The following is a 19,254-nucleotide window of genomic DNA, read 5'->3' as shown; positions in this document are numbered from 1 at the left end:
CAATCAGACAACAAAAAGAAATAAAAGGTATTCAAACTGGCAAAGAAGAAGTCAAATTCTCTCTCTTCGCAGATGACAAGATACTTTATGTGGAAAACCCAAAAGACTCCACCCCCAAATTACTAGAACTCATACCACAATTCAGGAATGTGGCAGGATACAAAATCAATGCACAGAAATCAGTTGCTTTCTTATACCCTAACAATGCAACAAAGAGAGAGAAATTAGAGAAACAATTCCATTTACAACAGCACCAAAAACCATAAGATACCTTGGAATAAACCTAACCAAAGAGGTAAAGGATCTATACTCTAGGAACTACAGAACACTCATGAAAGAAATTGAAGAAGACTCAAAAAGATGGAAAAACATTCCATGTTCATGGATCAGAAGAATAAACATTGTTAAGATGTCTATGCTACCCAGAGCAATCCATACCTTCAATGCCATCCCGATCAAAATTCCATGACATTTTTCAAAGTGCTGGAACAAACAATCCTAAAATTTGTTTGGAATCAGAAAAGATCCCGAATCACCAAGGAAATGTTGGAAAAGAAAAACAAAGCTGGGGGCATCATGTTGACTGATTTCAAGCTATATTACAAAGCAGTGATCACAAGACAGCACTGTACTGGCACAAAAACAGACATATAATGAAAGTTCTTCATAGAGAATACAAATGTCTAATGGGAATAAACACTGTTTACTGCTATGAGATATAAACCCCCTATTCTGTCGTGTTTATGAAATTATACTTCAGTCCTACACTCTTCAACAATAATACTTTTATGGGAATAGACTTTTGTTGAGGGCAACTCAAAGAGATGAAACAGGTAGCATCTGAATTACTTGTGTAAAATACTTAGCATAATGCTCAGCACACAGCAAGAGTCAAATCTTATTATTTTTTGATCTTGTTATTACTCTCAATATTATAATTATGAAGTTACACTATATAACACTGATAATGCAGTAGAAACAAGAAAACTGTGCCTTGTAATCCTTGATTTGGTTTCCCTGTGTGCATCTTTATTTTGTACTGAAAACTTATGAAACTGAAAACTCCAAATTTTTTTCATGTTTAGATTTTTAGATGTGTCCAATCTTAATAGGTAATAGGAAGATAGAAATAGAAAGAGTCATGCAACTGTAGAAGTGCCTCTCTTGTGCCACCATTGCTTTGCAAAGGAATAAGTAATACACAGAAATTAAGAGTCTTTATAGGATAGTATTGTATTACTGACAGTATTTATCTTTCGTTTTTAAAGCAAAGTTCTTCTACCTTCATGCAGCCATCCCAGCTTCTGGAAGCCCCATCACCCACAATTCTCTCTTATGAGTGCCCACGATTCTCTCTCAGTTATAAATTTCAGATTCTCTTCCAAACTAATAAAAATCAAGTTGCAAATTGCTGATATCCAGTGCTCAGTAAATATTTGATGTATTGAAAAACAGCTAAGAAGCAGCTGCCTGATTGTTGAAAGATGGAAGCAGTCGAAGACTGCTGAAAATTGGGCTCATGTCTTCAGATTGCTGAAACTTAGATATTCTAAAGTCTTTAGGGATAAAATCTGCTCCTTACTCATTGTTTTTCTGGTAGATATCACAGTCTCTAAATAATAAATAAATAAATAAATAAATAAATAAATAAATAAATAAATAAAATACAAGAGTATGGAATGTAGGGGTGCCTGGGTGGCTCCGTCACTTGAGCATCTGACTGTTGATTTTGGCTCAGGTCATGATCTCAGGATCATGGGATCAAGGCCCAGGTTGTGCTCAGTACTTAGCATGGAGTCTGCTTGAGATTCTCCCTCTCAAAAAAAAAAAGAGAGAGAGATTCTCCCTCTCCCTCTGCCCCACCCCTCACTCGTGCCTGTGAGCACACGCTCTCTCTCTCTCTCTCTCTCTCTCTCTCAAATAAATAAATAAATAAAATCTTTAAGACAAAAAGTGTGGAATGTATACAAAATAGGTATCTGAATCATTATTCCATTCCTGGAGATGCCCTCTTAACCAGGTTCCCTCACAAGGGCAATCTGAACCTAAACATACTCTTAGTTAAGTCTCTACAGCTTTCCGGAGCCTACATTGGACTTTCTGTGACCACACCATTAACTCATTTGAACTGGAATTATTCTCATCCTTAATGGAGTCCTTTTTGCTTATGTTCAAATATACAAGGACATTTAACTATCCAATGAGATTACGTATGCAAAGAGCCCAGATACATAATAGGCATTTCATGAATGCTAGTTTCCTTCACGTTATCTCCGCTAAGAGGAAAACACAGCCAGTTGTTTTTCATTTTCATAAACAATAGACAATAAAGATAAAGATTTAATTTTTTATGGAAATAATGTTAGATTAAAGAAGTAGTTGTATACTTAGACCATAGGCATGATCAAACAACCAAAAGGACAGGTTTTAGATAATTTTTAAAAACAGGAGTGGCCGTCATCTTGCTTAGAAACTGAAAACTAGCACTCCACAATAGTAACATGGATTAAGGATCCCGTTGTATCAAGAGCACTGAATGAAGGAATAGCAACATGTTTTTTTTTTTCAAAAAAGAATTGCCAGTATAAAGATAGCCATGATCAAAAAAAAAAATTCAAATGCAGAAATAACACAAAGAGTGAACAAAATCTCATAGCCAATAATTTGTGGTACTATGGTTACACTTAGTTATAAATTATTACTTAGCTTATATAAGTAAGTAGAATGATGTATTTCTTCCAAAGTCTTAACAATAATTTGCTAATAATGGACTTATTTTCCAAAATGTCCTAATACTATTCATACACTCCAAGGAATTTAGTCTAGCAACTGTGAGTCAGAAATGTATATCTTCTTACTTTAGCTGCTAATGTTCTTTTTGAATCTAAGGTTATCATATAAGTAATATGTGATAACTTCTTCCCCAAGCATTCATTTAAACATTGTGTTTTTGTGTAAAAAAAGATCACTTTTATTTTCATCATCAAAAAATAGTGCCTTTCTGCTTAACCTCCTATTTCAATTCCTATGATAGGTTGAACATGCCTGTTTAAATTTCTTTTTCCTACTTGACTAGAACTTCTTGGGAGCATAGATTGTGCATTATTCATTAAAAGTTACTGGTAGGGTGTCGGAAGCATAGTAGGGGTGCAATAAATTTTATGAAATGAATAAATGAATGAATGATGCTGTATTAGATATTATACAAACCTAGGGTTCAGGGGGATTTAAAAATTCATGGCATAATCTAAAACTGAATTTATTAAGAGAGAAAATCTGGTAGAGATCTTTTTCAATCTATAAAGATGTGCACATTCTGGGATCTTAACAATCCAGCTATCAATTCCACAGTTCATAAGATAACAAAAATAAAATAAAATCATACATTCAGAGAGTTTGGGGCTGGCTTAGCCTACTGGCCTTTTACAGGTGCAATTTATTTTTACAGTAAAGAGAAGAACACTGAGTCTTCCCAGAATAACCTGATTCCAACAGACTTAAATAAAATTGTTCATTTTTCCAGGTTTTTGACATACTTCTGTCTTTCTAGACCATGAAGTGAATCTCCATTTCCCAAAAGCCCCAGTGCTGATTTTAATGATCCTGTTCACGTGACATACATTTTTTTTTGTTTTATTGCTATTAATGAATGACAAGTGAAGGATATTCATTTTAACTTGAAAATGTCAGGGATGCACTTTAAGAGATATATTTTTGCAGCTTTTAATGAGGTGGTGTTTCTTTTTGAAAGAAATACTCATCTCTGATGTGGGTGCTGTGCAGGTGACAACTGATATTTAATAAGCGATGGTTCTTGTATTAGTCGCAGTTCTCTAAAGAAAATGTCTCAGATTGCTTTTGAAAAACTCCTAGCATCACTAGCCCAAAGGCAAGATGTGACCTTTTTATTACATAATGAGAATCATTTATTATCTTACAATGTATCTTAAAGTCACAGACAAAATGCCACTTTGATAATTGCTTTCAATTAGCTTTGAGCATAGCATATATTCATAAAATGTCTTCTCTAATTTAGACTTGAATTAGAGAAAATTGCAGACATAATCTACTTTAAGGTTGTCTCATTTAAGGTGATTCGTAGTTTTATATCAAAGAAATCAAAACGAGTAGCTTTAGAACAGTCTCTCAAAGTATTTTCAGCAGGCTTTTCAATATTTGATTCTATTCTATTACCAATTAATTAACAAATTAGAAAGCTAGTTCATCATTTCTGACCTTTTTTGCGCGTTAAATTTTGACTTTCATTCCTAATGATTGTTTTGAAATTAAACCTTGCAGTTCATGTGGAAAGAGAGAAACAATCTGATTAGCAAGATAAATAACGCTTGCCTTGATCCCTGGTATATCTTGATGTTGGACTGTAACTAGGATTCTGAATACTGGAATGGTGCAGCCTATCCTGCTTTAAATGGTCAGTGAATTATACTAGGTAATCATGTGACTGAAACAAAGAGTTTTGGGCTGTTACCACAAGTGAGGTTAGAGGTAACATGATATTTAAAATGTGATTTCAGTCAATTTTTATTTTTTGTTAATACATTGAGCATTAGAATATGGCTTAAATGCAAATTCTTGTCTTCCTTAAAAATATTTTTGAAGTAATGAAAACTCTGAAGCTGCATTTTACCCCCATGGTGTTCCAGTAGCCCATAGAATATTATTGACCTTAACAGAGATTCTCTGAAGTCGGTATTATATCTGGAGATTACTCTCTTTCTCTTTCTTTCCCTAGATAAAAATTACACACAAGAACCAAGCCCCAATGCTGATGGGTCCTCCTCCAAAAACCGGGTTGTTCTGCTCCCTCGTCAAAAGAACAAGAAACCGAAGCAAGGAATAAACCTGTCTCATTTTATTCTTCGAGACCTTATTAGCATAATTGGGCCATGGAAACTTATGCTGGAAATCTTTGAACCATTTCAATTCTCTTGCTCATGCAAAATCATGGAATTGGTTTAACAGTTTTTGTTACTGAGCTAACGTAAAATTCAGCTATTAGAAAATTTGTCTCAGTTTTTATAGGCATCTTTGCATGAAGAAGGCAGAAGTTTACATGAAGTGGTCCTGCATATTTTTGTTGCATGCATTCCCATAGATTTTTATGTCCCCCAACTCTTCCTCCCCCAGTTTCCATTTACTGACCTGGGAGAGAAATCTGTGAGCCATAAAAGGAAATACCATGGGAAATGTGATTCTCTGTGTGATTCCAATTATTGATAAGCACTAATCAGTAATGCTACGATGGTCATAACCACAGATTGCGATGCTTTTCCCTTTTAGAATCAGTGTCTCAATGACCTTTGAACTATGACTTGAGAAGAAACTTTTAATTGGAAGATTTTATTAAATAGCTGTCTATGATACCTCGCTGTATCTAAATAGTTTTTCTTCAACATCTTGATGCTTCTGAGTGGATTTTAAAATTTCAGGTATAAAGTTTTCTTGTGCTAAAAAAAAATAGAAAAGTGATTTTTATTTTGTTTCATTTTGTTTTTAATTCCAGAAATAAGTGAAAACAGAAATAAGTTACTTGGCAGTAAATTGTGGTAATATGACAAGCCTTATTCCTTTCTGCATGTGGATCTAGAAGAAAATTCATAACCACACCAGTAACCAAATAGCTGTTTTAAACTATGTGCCTAATATACTATCTCCCACCAAAGATTCAGAAAAAGATGCTTGAGAGAAGTGGGTTCATGTATAATTAATTAGCATTGTGGAGAAAATTTATGGTTCTTATGATTAATTTTTTGATGACTTAAACTCTGGAAAGAGAGTGAATTACCCATTAATTATAATTAAAGTTCTCACCTTATGCAGACAATAGGCCATACAACACAGTCAAAGCTCAATTCGCTGATTTCTAGCTTTTTTTGATCATTTATAAATATAGGTATCTGTAATTTTTAATGGATCAGTTAAGTGCACTTGAGAAAGTAAATGATTGTATCAATTTTGTTCTAGTATAAATTGATACCTGTAAGAAATATCAAGTTCACCGAAGCAAATCATGCATGCAATTAACCCTCTCCCATCAGCCTAGGCCACTCCCATCTCTATGGCATTTCAAATATTTATTTGGAAATGATGGCCCAAATCGTCGTTTACGGTATTCATGGTATGGTTGGAGTCTCTGTTTAAAGAAATTATGGAATATGTACTTTTCTTAGTGTTTCATTAAATCTATGATTATAAAATGAAATGCTATTCTGACTAGTTTGGGTATTGTTCATTCATATTGACCTGCATCTCATCATTGCATGTTTTATGTTTTTAAACATGCCATAAGGAAAACAAGTGCTTGAAATGCATGATTTATTAGTTTTTCTCTCCACTCTGCATTAAAGTACTAATGATTTATCAGTTCTGTTTTTCTATTGATTCATTCATCTTTGAATAACAAATAGCATTTAGTGATTCTGTTGAACACACTCCTGTGCATGGATTTATGGATTTCAAGTGAAATTGCTATAATTTTTGTTCTTTGGTTTGAAAACTCAACTGAATGCTGTTATATCAAATAGCTACTCTCAAGCAATGTACTATAATGGAAGATTATGTATAAAGCGTATTATTTTAGTGTTCCAGGAACATTAGATGGTAAATATCAATCAACAATAAGTTTAATTGCTCTGAAAATAAAAGCTTTTGAATAAAATTAAGACATAATTTAGCATTCCCAGGAAAATTATCATTACAATTGCAAATGTGGCACAGCAATCACTTGCCCTAGTATAATAAAAAAAAAAAGTTATTTGGCAGAGCAGTAATCTGGAGCAAAAGAAATCTCTAAACAGTAACAAATGCATTACTGACATAATGTTACATAACACACACATTGATTTCGTGTATCTATGGTTACAGGTAATAAATATTTTTACATAAATTGACACAATTTTCTACAATGGGCAGGCAGGCTTTGTATCAAAACATATTCTGAAGCCACCAATTATTTTATGTGCAGTACACATACAATTATGTCTTGGCTACCTTTTATAGTATGTTGTGTGAAGGCAGCAACAGTTTGTGAATCATTCTTAACAATCTGTGCAGTGGAAAGCTCCTGAGGAGACAGTGGGTTAGGACAAATCAAACAACCTGCCTATCAGACTTCCACAGTTGAAATCAAGGGATGCAGCTTCACTTCGGTGTAGCTACAGAATTATAATTAGTGATAATAGTAGTTACATTTTCAGTCAGAATTCATTGGTACAAATAATAAATGTTCAAATAGAGATCAAATGTGACTGCCTTCAACTCATTTTCTAAAGCTACTGACATGCTTGCCCTTCAAGTACACTACTCCTGGGATTTAGAAAGTAGTTTAAAAAAAAAAAAAACTGACTTTGATGGTTTTGAAATCAGAGAAGATATTCTTTCCATTTTTATGGCAGCCTCAAGTGAAGCATATATATTTTAAGGAAAATTCTAAACGGAAAGTTTTATGGTATCTTAAAATATTGAATAACGAATGTTAGCTTTTCAAGATGGAATTTTTTCTTCTCTGTGTGTGGGTGTTGGAGTTGTTGAGTCAACCTCTTTAAATATAGTAGACATCATAGTACAAAGTTTTAAGTAGATGAAACCCTAAAGTAAAAAATTAACACTGGACTTGCAGGGGTCAGAGGAACAGGGGAAGAGATATGCATTTTGCTCAACAGTGCAATACACCGAGTTGATAAACAGACATTCCAGGAGAATCCTGGCTATCCAAGCTTCCAGTAGGAATGGAGATGTCTATGTGGATCCAGAAAGTTTAAAGGACGTAAGTGTATTTTTCCACATACATGTGTATACCATGTGTATTCGATGCAAAAAGTGCTGGTCAATATATTTGTGGAGAAAGAAGGTATCTTGTAGAAGGTGAAGAAAACAAACTTTTAAAACAATTTTCATGTTTAAACTATCTCTGTGACTATAGCCATAACAAAGCAGAAGGCTCAGCTGTTTAGTGTCGTCTACTGCAGGTAGAAATTTAAATCTGATGAATTGTGTATATGTTTCTGCATTTTGTTCTTTTTTAAGGGGATGGGAAATAATTGCAGTTTTCAAGGGAGAACCTGTTTTGAATTTCAGACTGTATTCTACTTGAATGAGACAAAACTTTTAAATGGTTCCATTCCTTTTTGTGTCAGTTTATTGTTTATTGATTATAAAAAGGAAAATGTACCTTTCATGGCACATAGAACTCCCCAACAATTATTCAAATACAGTATGTATATTCTAAACCAAATAATGAAGCCCTTGTAATATATGTTAAGGATGTAAAATTTAAATAAATAAATAAGCAAACAAAACCCGCAAAAGAGCTTTTATTTTGTGACAGACAGAAATCGCCCCTTTAGTCTCCCGACTAAGTTGCATTCCATTTAAATAAAATTTGAATAAACTCACACTGAGGGATTCTATACATCCTTATTGTGTTTAAAAACAGAATTCATTTAATTACAGTATCTTATTAATTATTTTTCAGAAAGTGTTATATACAATATCGTGCTTTTTGAAATAAAAGTGTTAACCACTCAGTTAAGTGTCATTCCTTCCTGCCATTTTGGCCAGATTTGGTCTGTACCTGAACCTTCCAAGCAGTTGCCATCAGTCTACCCCACTGGATCTCCGTCTTCTGTCAGGGAGGAAGGAGTCTGGGCATCTGGGGACTGAATTCTGTCATTAAGAATGGAATCATTCTATTTTGTGCTGCTTTGGCCCCGGGTTGCTGCTGTGAACATTATTCCAGCAATTTCAGAGATCCCAGGAACACCAACACACCGGCTGATAGACTATTGGAGACTGAAAGATGGGGTCAGGGGTTCTGGGAGGACTTAAACTGAATTTTCCGGATGAAACCCATTTTGAATTTCATTTTGTGTAGCAGATTTCAGCAAATCTCTCCTGGGCATTGACTGGGGAATCCAATATTTTACAAAGGGGTTACAGCAGGTAAAGGGCAGTAGTTCTTTGCATTCTTTCTACTTGAGGTCAAGATTGGCTACCCCGGGTGTTGGGTGTCCCCGTGGATGTGGTGGCCCCCAGAGCTGGGACAGCACTCTGCGACACTGCCATGTCACTGACCAGAATGCTGCTTCCTCCTTCTCTTCATCAAGTTTTGGAATAGGCCCATGCCCATTGAGCTTGACAACCTCAAGGTGAATCTGCCTCTGGGAGCTGTAAGAAGGTTCTGAGACGGAGGTGTCAACTTTAATCCTAGCTGCACATTTGGCAGAATGTAGTTCAGAGGAGAGTTAATCTCTCTAAGCCTCAGTCTTCTCATCCATACAATAGGCAGAAATACAGGCCCTGTATCAGGGTTGTTATGAGGATTTAAGTAGAGAGAACTTTCTAACTCATTTTCTTTTTTTTTTTTTTAAGATTTTATTTATTTGACAGAGAGAGAGAGAAAACACAAGCAGGGGGAGCAGCAGAGGGAGAGGGAGAAGCAGGCTTCCAGGTGAGCAGGGAGCCCAATGTGGGGCTTGAGATCCCAGGACCCTGAGATCACAACCCAAGCCAAAGGCAGACGCCCAACGACTGAGCTACCCAGGTGCCCCTCTAACTCATTTTCTATCAGCAGTGGCAGGAGACTCCTCTTCGTCCCCACTTCGGGCCCTCCTCTGCAATACCAACGATAGTTTTCTAGAAATAGATGATATTCCTCAACACATCACCCTGTTTTACATGATAGAAGTCCAAAATCCTCAGGCAAAGGGTTTTCATGAGCTGGATCTTCTTAACCTTTCCTCTGTCCACTTTCCTCCTAACCCCATGTGCAAACTTGGTTCCAGCCACACCATTCCACTTGCATTTCACCAGATATGCCATGTTTTTTTCATGGCTATGCACTTCGGCAAATTTTATACTCACTGGCACATTCCCTTTCTCAATGGTTGGTTCACTTCTGTTTGGGACGATTTCTTGGACCCACCTTTGTCCAGAATGCATGAGAGTAGTTCTGGTGAGTCTCTGTTGTGCCCCTTTAATACTCTGATTCCTATGCTAAAGGTTTTCGCTCCGTATTTCAAATGGTTACTTGTCTGATTGTCTCGTTAAACTGGTGAGTCATGTGAAAGCCAGCCCTGGGTTCTAGTCCCTGCTGTTCTCCTGGGGCCATCCCTATAAGATATCCAATAATCTTTGAATAAATACGAGCTACCAAAATTCCCAAGTTCCCATAAAACGTGTATTACTCCTTTCAGAAGAAATTATATAAATATAGTCTATTCAATAAATCATAAAAGTATGACCTTTTTTTACAATTTTATTTTATTATCCCTTATAAACTTTGGCTGAATAAACTTACAGTTCATTCTTATGTCTTTCTCACCTCTTGTCATTTTCCCACATGCAGTAGTACAACATTTCCAACTTTTCGGTTAATTCGGTAGCCAAAATGGCATGCACTTTAACTCATAAGTGGTTATCACTGGGCCAGCACAGGGTCCGCGTGCCTGGTGGGGCTGGAAGTCATGGATAGCTGTCTTCTATTCTCCCAAGGAATGCTGGAGAGGTATTATGTAGGATAATGGCCCCCAAAAGATGTTCACATGCTGATATTTGGAGCCTTTGAATATGTTATGTTACATAGCCACAGGGAATTAAGGTTACAGATAGAATTAAAGATGCTAATCAGCTGAGTTCAAGCTGAAGAGCAGCCTGGATTATCTAGGTGTGCTCAATGTAATCTCAAGCGTCCTTTAAAGTGGACGAGAGAGGTGGAACGGGTCAGAGTCAGAGCGAGGTTTGAAGATACTGTATTGCTTCGTTTGAAGATGGCGGAAGGGAGACCACAAGCCACAGAAAGCAGGGGTCTCCGCAGAAGGTAAGGAAAAGGATTTTCCTCCTGAACCTCCAGAAGGAACAAAAAGCTTTAATTTCAACCTAGTGAGACCCATTTTGAACTTCTGAGTTGCGGTACTAAGATAATAAGTTTGTGTTTTTTAAGCCACTAAATTAGTGGTAATTTGTTACCGCGTAAATCGGAAACCAATATAGGGAAGTAGGAAGGTAGAATACTATGTGCAGGGCTGTTGCTGAAGCATTGATGCCTTTTAAAATAGAATAAAAGTGCTGTTGCTTAATCTTTAATGCATTTGAATTGCTTAATCCTCCCTTAAATGCATTTGAATTTCGAGAATCCAGTACACATGGCCTCACCTTTGACCCATGTAGATAAACTGATGAGGGGTGGAGAAAGGGAGAGATTATTTTATTTCCAGTTCATTCATTTTTGATTGATAGTGCTCTAATAGGGGAAAAGAGAAAAAATAAAAGCTTCTGTTGTGATGACATTTATTTTGCTGAAGACAACAATCTCAAAAATTTATTTTTTTCAGATTATATCTATAATCCTGGTTTTTAGTTATTTGGATATTTGCTTGTATTAATGCTTTTTACCCTTCCTGGGGCACTTAGGACACTTTCTACTTGAGTCTGTAGGAATAAGAAAATAATAAAAGGTGACTGTAAATGAGCGGTTTAGAGTAATCTTCTCAAGTTAAATTATTTATGTACATCTGCCCCACATTTTCCTGTGCATTCATTTCACAAGTTGAGCTTCAGCTGGGGCAACAGCTGAACAGAGTCAGCTAATGAAGCCGCGCCTACATGCTGGGTCAGAGCCCTACTTTGCCATTTGGATTGCTATCCCGGTTTGAAGCTTTTGAAGAGGTGTGTGCTTGGCAAATGCTAATGAATTTAAACTGGCTTACGCGTAAATGACTACGCATTTGGAGGGGAAATTTGAAGTACTTTGCAAATATTTTACAGTGCAAACGGTTTTCTGGGCCTCATCTTGTTCATAGATGAGACTTGCCTGAATCATCTAGAAAGGTTGCCAGCCACATGAAAACTTAGCATGTCTTTAACTTGAGACCTTTAACTCAAGTCCTTTTCCTAACCAGAGCCTTCTCTTGTGAGTTTAAGGTATCAGAGACTCTCTCGCCATCCACACACCTGGGAGAAATTAATTCAGTGCTATTTTCTGTACAGTTAAGTCACAAAGATTCTGTCCTTGACTTCACTCTACGAGGCTCCCTTGAACTCTGTTTCACCCAGGCTTTAGCTTCTAGACTTCTTGGTCTCTGCATTGTCCAGTTTGAGCAGGAATCCTAAGTCAGTTTAGCTGGAGTTCCCCATCCTCCGTATCTGATCACCTTCAGTATCTATCTAACCAGGTTTCTCAGCCTCCACCATCCCCAGGTGATAACTGTTAACCTTGCCCCTCTTGTTTCTTTTAATAATTTGCCATCCACTGACCCCCTACACTGTACCTTAACTATTAATGCCCACTTGACCATGCTGTGTTTGGAGTTGAAACCAGTCTCTCTCTCCTGTCAAATTCCGTTTCAGTGGTCCCTAAGCCTGTTCTGATAGCCACCCCTCCCCCACTTGAATAAAATCTTTCTTGCCCTGCTTTAACAAGTGTCATTCAAGAATTTTTCTTTAACATTAGTTTTGGGTATAATGGAAAATCAGTATAATGGTAGCATATTATCAGAAGTTAAAGACTTGCAAAATTCAGTCATATAAAAGAATATTCTCAAGGGAATTTACTTTATATTACAATTGATAAAATAAAAAAACATTTTTTTAAAAAAGACAGAATGTAGGAGTAGTTACTATTGCCCATGTGAAGCTTTAAAACAATTGATGATTTGCAATTCCATAACATAGTTGGTTGTAAGAGAACCATATTGCCCATGATCCTACCTTGAGTTTACCTGCTGCCATGGAAAGTTTCCTGCACACACAGCACTCTTCTGAAAAAACTCTTTCAAGGAAGCAAACATGCTGGGGTATTCCTAGGTTGAACCCTGAAATGTGGCAGAATAATACCCCCAGCTCAATCCTCAGCCAATTGGGATGAGAGACCACTGATAAATGTCCCAGTCTCCCTGTTCTTACAGGTTTGACAATTCAGAGGTATGGTCCACTGAAATTTTTAGGCTTCCTAGTGGGACTATGCCCCAGTAGAGCACTCATTAATGTGGCCTTTATTGACTTGTCTTGTGTCTCCTGGTGTTGTCTTCCAAATAAACTACCAACATCCAAATCCTTGTCTCAGGCTCTGCTTTTGAGGAAGTGTTGTTTTGAGGAAGCCTTGTTTGAACCCAAAGACAGTATTAAGGTCCCACCTAAGGCTGTTACTCTTTCAAAAAGACCTGTGTCAAAAAAAAAAAAAAAAGTTGCAAATCAAATGGCTGAAGAGGCCAAGAGGATATTAAAGACAGACTGAGACTCATTAAAAATTATAGGAGTTTATTTGAACAAAAATTGATTAGAATTGGGCTGCATCCAATCCAGCAGAGATAGAAAGAAGCTTGAGGAGCTGTATAAAATGAGAGACTTTTATAGGCAGAAGAGAGCAGGAACAAGAAGGAAATTATATGAGGCATAAAATCAGATTGGTTATTGTACGGTTACTTCACTTTGGAGAAGGATGGCAGGGGTCTATCAGGCAGATTATGTAACTAGTGCTGATCAGGCCATTGCTGATTGACTGATTTAAGATTCCATTTCTGGAAAGGCTGAAACTATAAGTCTCATTTTGGTGATGTGGGCTTAGCATAAGTGACTCCATTATGGGCTAGATAACTCGTTCATGTGAATTATTTCAATTGAAATTAAATGTGCCAAAACACAGAGACAGAAATACTGGGTATCTCTTAGTGATTCCTTTAACAAATTTACTATGTTTATTGAATGCCTATGAACTCAGGAAACATCTGTGAATAAAACAAAGTCCATTGTCTTCATGTGGATTATATACTAGCTCTAACAACCATTAAACCATTTCTGTAAGCCATTTAAAGTGGCAATATCTGTTTCAATTAAAAATTTTCATGAGGTTATATTATATGTGGGATGCTTGCAAGCAAATATTTTTATAGCAGGAGTAACTTTCATGGTAGTATTAGGTTTGAAATTTTTTTTTTTTTTTTTATTCTTTGCTCTCTACTTACTCTACTCAGTTTCCCTAATCAACTTTGACTTAGGGCTTTTACCACTTCACAGTGAAAGGAAAAGGACAAGTCCAATGTGGTGGGTGATTTATTTATATATTATAATGTTGTTTTTTATTGAGCTGAGGATAATCTCTGCATAGACAACTAAAAACAAGGAATTGAATACAGGCTTGACTCTCCACAAAGTACTTCTCACCATTCACTGCCTATGTGCTTCTTAATGGAGGGTAGATAACAATCTGCCAGTGAGTATTTTTGGGGAACCCCTGACATTTAAGGATTGTGGGGAAAAAATAAATTTAATGCAAAAACCAACATAGATCCATATACATTTTAAAATGGAACAAATATTAAAGTAAAACCACAGGTTTGCAATGGGTCACTTAAAATAGTCCCTCAAGCTTCCTGGCTTATGCTATCAGAACTCTGGAAGATGCTTTGGGGGGAAACAGTGCCTCATAGTCAGATCTTGACCACATTCTGGACTTCACTTACAAGCTGCAGACCTGTATCTAAGGACACACTGTCACCTCTATCTGGATATTCCATGGGCATCACATATGCAATGTTCCTGACTCTTGACCCATCCACATTCTCATATGACCACCTGCCTCCCTGTCTGTTACTTGCTTTCCACTTCATGGAAGCATGACCCACTCTTTCTTAATCAGTCACCAAATCTTTTCTATTCAATTTATTTCTTTAATTTTCACTCACCTTCTATTTCTACCCCCAGTGTATTGTACAATTTTTGACCTTTATGTCTCATTAGAACTTTTTCAGACCTATCTGCTTTTCGTTTGGTTTACTTTTGCTTGATCCTACCACATGATGTAAACATTTTTTTCTACAATAGATACTATTAATATACTACTAATACAGAGAAATTACAGTGTATACTCAATAAAATGAATTATTTTTCCTATGGATAGGCATAGCTTCAAAATTCTTCCCTGAGACTGTCTTTTCTCTCTTATATTAAAATAAGCTATTTTGAGTGAGGAAAGAAAGGACAAGAATAATAGAAGTCCACTTAATATCTTAGCAAAAACCCCAATTGAGGAGTGCCTGGGTGGGTCAGTTGGTTAAGCGTCTGACTCTTGATCTCAGGGTCATGAGTTCAAGCCCTGTGTTGGGTTCCACGCTGGGCATGGAGCCTACTTGAAAACCAAAAAACCCTAAGGTCCTGAGTGGAGTTAAGCATGTGGTAGTGCTGCATGGACCCTCACCACCAAATTGATATAGAAAGGTGCTGAATTATAGCTGATCTAGAAGACTTTCAGCCCAACTTGGAGCTCTCCAAGGATTTCCAAGGCCTCTGCCCTCAGATTTCCTTTACCCTCTAAAATCCTTGCCATCTTAGAAAAATACATGGGTTAGAATATCTCATTGTTTAGTAGAGAACTTAATGCATTCAAAGCTTGTTTCACTGCATCCAGTCATCAAACAAACGAGTTGGTGTAAGAAATAATGGATAAAATTGTAGTTTGAAGCACTTAGCATCTATAAAGATCTGCAGATGGGCTAAATAATATTTTCAGAATATTTATACATGCTTGTAACTTTTCTGTGCTCTCTAGTAACTACATGCTGTGAGCTCTATTTTCACATCTGTGAAGAATTAGTTGGGTTTTGGCTTATAATGTTTTAGATTACCTTAACATATGTACTTCTAAATATCTGGCATTTCTTTTAAAGTTTTTCTAGCATAGATTTTTTTTTTTTCTTCTCAGTATGTATATTCTACTTTTTAGACACCTTTCTGGAAAAAGAGACAAATTCTGTCTCACATTTACTCACACATATGTACATGCTGCCTCATAATTTGGCAAAGAAAATTTAATTGAAGAATAGGAGAGTCCTGTACAGCCTATATTAATTTCAAGACATTAACATTTATAATAATGTAAAATATTTGACAATGTTCATTCAATTGTTACCCTAGCTTTCTTTTAAGAAAACACATAGGCAAAATAGAGGTTCCTTTTGATCACATAGCTGGAAGATCAGTGGTGACTCTAATGTAAAAAATGTTTTATTAATAAATGCATAAATTAGGTTTCTAAATCCTTTGACAGCAAACATAAAGTTATTTGAAAACAATCACTTAATATTAAATTTGAGAACATGGACACTTGTAAATTCAAGAATAAACTGAGGTCTTTGTTCTTACATTAATTTTTAGTTTTTCTCCTAGCTGATAAGTGCTCCTAAACTGAAAAGCCCTGTCAAGTTTAGAGAAGGAAGAGTAGGCACTTGAAAATGCCTTCCTAGTTCTCCTTACTAGAATTCCATCTTACACTGGTTTCTTTCCCTCCTCCTCCTTCCCCCTCCTCCTTCCCCCTCCTCCTTCCCCCTCCTCCTTCCCCCTCCTCCTTCCCCCTCCTCCTTCCCCCTCCTCCTTCCCCCTCCTCCTTCCCCCTCCTCCTTCCCCCTCCTCCTTCCCCCTCCTCCTTCCCCCTCCTCCTTCCCCCTCCTCCTCCCCCTCCTCCCCCTCCTCCCCCTCCTCCTCCTCCTCCTCCTCCTCCTCCCCCCGCCTCCCTCCCCCCTCCGCCTCCCCAGCAATTGCTGGATCTTATGGTAGTTCTACTTTCAACTATTTGAGGAAACTCCATACTGTTTTCCAGAGTGACTGCACCAGCTTGCATTCCCACCAACAGTGTAGGAGGGTTCCCCTTTCTCCGCATCATCGCCAATATCTGTCATTTCCTGACTTGTTAATTTTAGCCATTCTGACTGGTGTGAGGTGGTATCTCATTGAGGTTTTGATTTGGATTTCCCTGATGCCGAGCGATGTTGAGCACTTTTTCATGTGTCTGTTGGCCATTTGGATGTCGTCTTTGCAGAAATGTCTGTTCATGTTTTCTGTGCATTTCTTGATTGGATCATTTGTTCCTTGGGTGTTGAGTGTAAGAAGTTCTTTATAGATTTTGGATACTAGCCCTTTAGCCCTTTATTTGATAAGTCAGTTTCTAATATCTTCTCCCATTCTGTTGCTTGTCTTTTGGTTTTGTGGACTATTTCTTTTGCTGTGCAAAAGCTTTTTATCTTGATGAAGTCTCAGTAGTTCTTTTTTGCCCTTGTTTCCCTTGCCTTTGGCGATGTCTCTAGGAAGAAACTGCTGTGGCTGAGGTCGAAGAGGTTGCTGCCTGTGTTCTCCTCAAGGATTTTGATGGACTCCTATCTCACATTGAGGTCTTTCAACCATTTTGAGTCTGTTTTTGTGTGTGGTGTAAGGAAATGGTCCAGTTTCATTCTTCTGCATGTGGCTGTCCAATTTTCCCAACACCATTTGTTGAAGAGACTATCTTTTTTCTATGGGACATTCTTTCCTGCTTTGTCAAAGATAAGTTGACCATACAGTTGAGGGTCCATTTCTGGGCTCTCTGTTCTGTTCCATTGATCTATGTGTTGGTTTTTGTGCCAGTACCACACTGTCTTGATTACAGCTTTGTAATAGAGCTTGAAGTCCGGAATTGTGATGCCACCAGCTTTGCTTTTCTTTTTCAACATTCCTCTGGCTATTCGGGGTCTTTTCTGGTTCCATACAAATTGTAGGATTATTTGTTCTATTTCTTTGAAAAAAGTGGATGATATTTTGATAGGGATTTTATTGAATGTGTAGCTTGCTCTAGGTAGCATTAACATCTTCACAATATTCTTCCAATCCATGAGCATGGAATGTTTTTCCATTTCTTTGTGTCTTCCTCAATTTCTTTCAGCGAGTACAGATCTTTGCCTCTTTGGTTAGATTTATTCCTAGGTATCTTACGGTTTTGGGTGCAATTGTAATTGGGATCGACTCCTTAATTTCTCTTTCTTCTGTCTTGTTGGTGGTGGATTTCTGATTTCTGTGCATTGATTTTTATATCCTGGCACTTTAGTGAATTCCTGTATGAGTTCTAGCAGTTTTGGGGTGGAGTCTTTTGGGTAATATGATACATTTCTACATAAAGTATCATATCATCTGCAAAGAGTGAGAGTTTCACTTCTTTGCCAATTCGGATTCCTTTTATTTCTTTCTGTTGTCTGATTGCTGTGGCTAGGACTTCTAATACTATGTTGAATAGCAGTGGTGATAGTGGACATCCCTGCTGTGGGGAAAGCTCTTAGTTTTTCCCTATTGAGAATGATATTCACTGTGGGTTTTTCATAGATGGCTTTTGTGATATTGAGGTATGTACCCTCTATCGCTATACTCTGAAGAGTTTTGATCAAGGAAGGATGCTGTACTTTGTCAAATGCTTTTTCTGCATCTATTGAGAGGATCATATGATTCTTGTTATTTCTTTTGTTAATATATCACATTGATTGATTTGCAGATGTTGAACAAAACTTGGAGCCCAGGGATAAATCCCACTTGGTCATGGTGAATGATCCTTTTAATGTACTGTTGGATCCTATTGGCTAGTATTTTGGTGAGAATTTTTGCATCTGTGTTCATCAAGGATATTGGTCTGTAATTCTCCTTTTTGATGAGGTCTTTGTCTGATTTTGGGATCGAGGTAATGGTGGCCTCATAAAATGAGTTTGGAAGTTTTTCTTCCATTTCTGTTTTTTGGAACAGTTTCAGAAGAATAGGTATTAATTCTTCTTGAAATGTTTGGTAGAATTCCCCTGGGAAGCCAACTGGCCCTGGGCTTTTGTTGGGAGATTTTTGATGACTGCTTCAATATCCTTAGTGGTTCTAGGTCTGCTCAGGTTTTCTATTTCTTCCTGGTTCAATTTTGGTAGTTGATACGTCTCTAGGCATGCATCCATTTCTTCCAGATTATCTAATTTGCTGGCATATAGTTGCTCATAATATATTCTTATATTTGTTTGTATTTCTTTGGTGTTGGTTGTGATCTCTCCTTTCATTCATGATTTTGTTGATTTGGATCATTTCTCTTTTCTTTTTGATAAGTCTGGCCAGGGGTTTATCAATCTTGTTAATTCTTTCAAAGAATTTCAAAGAATCAGCTCCTACTTCCATTGATCTGTTCTACTGTTCTTTTGGTTTCTGTTTCATTGATTTCTGCTCTGATCTTTATGATTTCTCTTCTCCTGCTGGGTTTGGGCTTTATTTGCTGTTCTTTCTCCAGCTCCTTTAGGTGTAGGGTTATTTGAGACCTTTGTTTCTTGAGAAAGGCTTGTATTGCTATATACTTTCCTCTCAGGACTGCCTTTGCTGCATCCCAAAGACTTTGAACAGTTGTGTTTTCATTTTCATTTGCTTCCATGAATTTTTTTAATTCTTCTTTAATTTCTTGGTTGACCCATTCATTCTTTA

General features: G+C 36.9%; 1 protein-coding gene across 6 annotated transcripts in view; it reads left to right on the top strand.

Annotated features, from left to right (window-relative positions):
• The window catches only part of DGKB (diacylglycerol kinase beta), a 638,091-nt gene extending 633,230 nt beyond the window's left edge, over nt 1-4,861 (top strand). For all 6 annotated transcript variants that reach the window (XM_028119240.2, XM_028119224.2, XM_028119215.2 and 3 more), the window contains one exon: nt 4,754-4,861. In XM_028119240.2, the coding sequence (XP_027975041.1) occupies nt 4,754-4,861 (108 nt within the window). The remainder of the gene's footprint in view (nt 1-4,753) is intronic.
• The last annotated feature ends 14,393 nt before the right edge of the window (nt 4,862-19,254 follow it).

The sequence above is a fragment of the Eumetopias jubatus genome, unplaced genomic scaffold (assembly GCF_037043125.1).
Source record: "Eumetopias jubatus isolate StellerSeaLion01/CBP00866 unplaced genomic scaffold, mEumJub1_p1.0 scaffold_14, whole genome shotgun sequence".
Classification (NCBI taxonomy): Eukaryota; Metazoa; Chordata; class Mammalia; order Carnivora; family Otariidae; genus Eumetopias; species Eumetopias jubatus.
The sequence above is the reverse complement of the archived record's forward strand: the minus strand, read 5'-3'. Positions and strand labels throughout refer to the sequence as shown.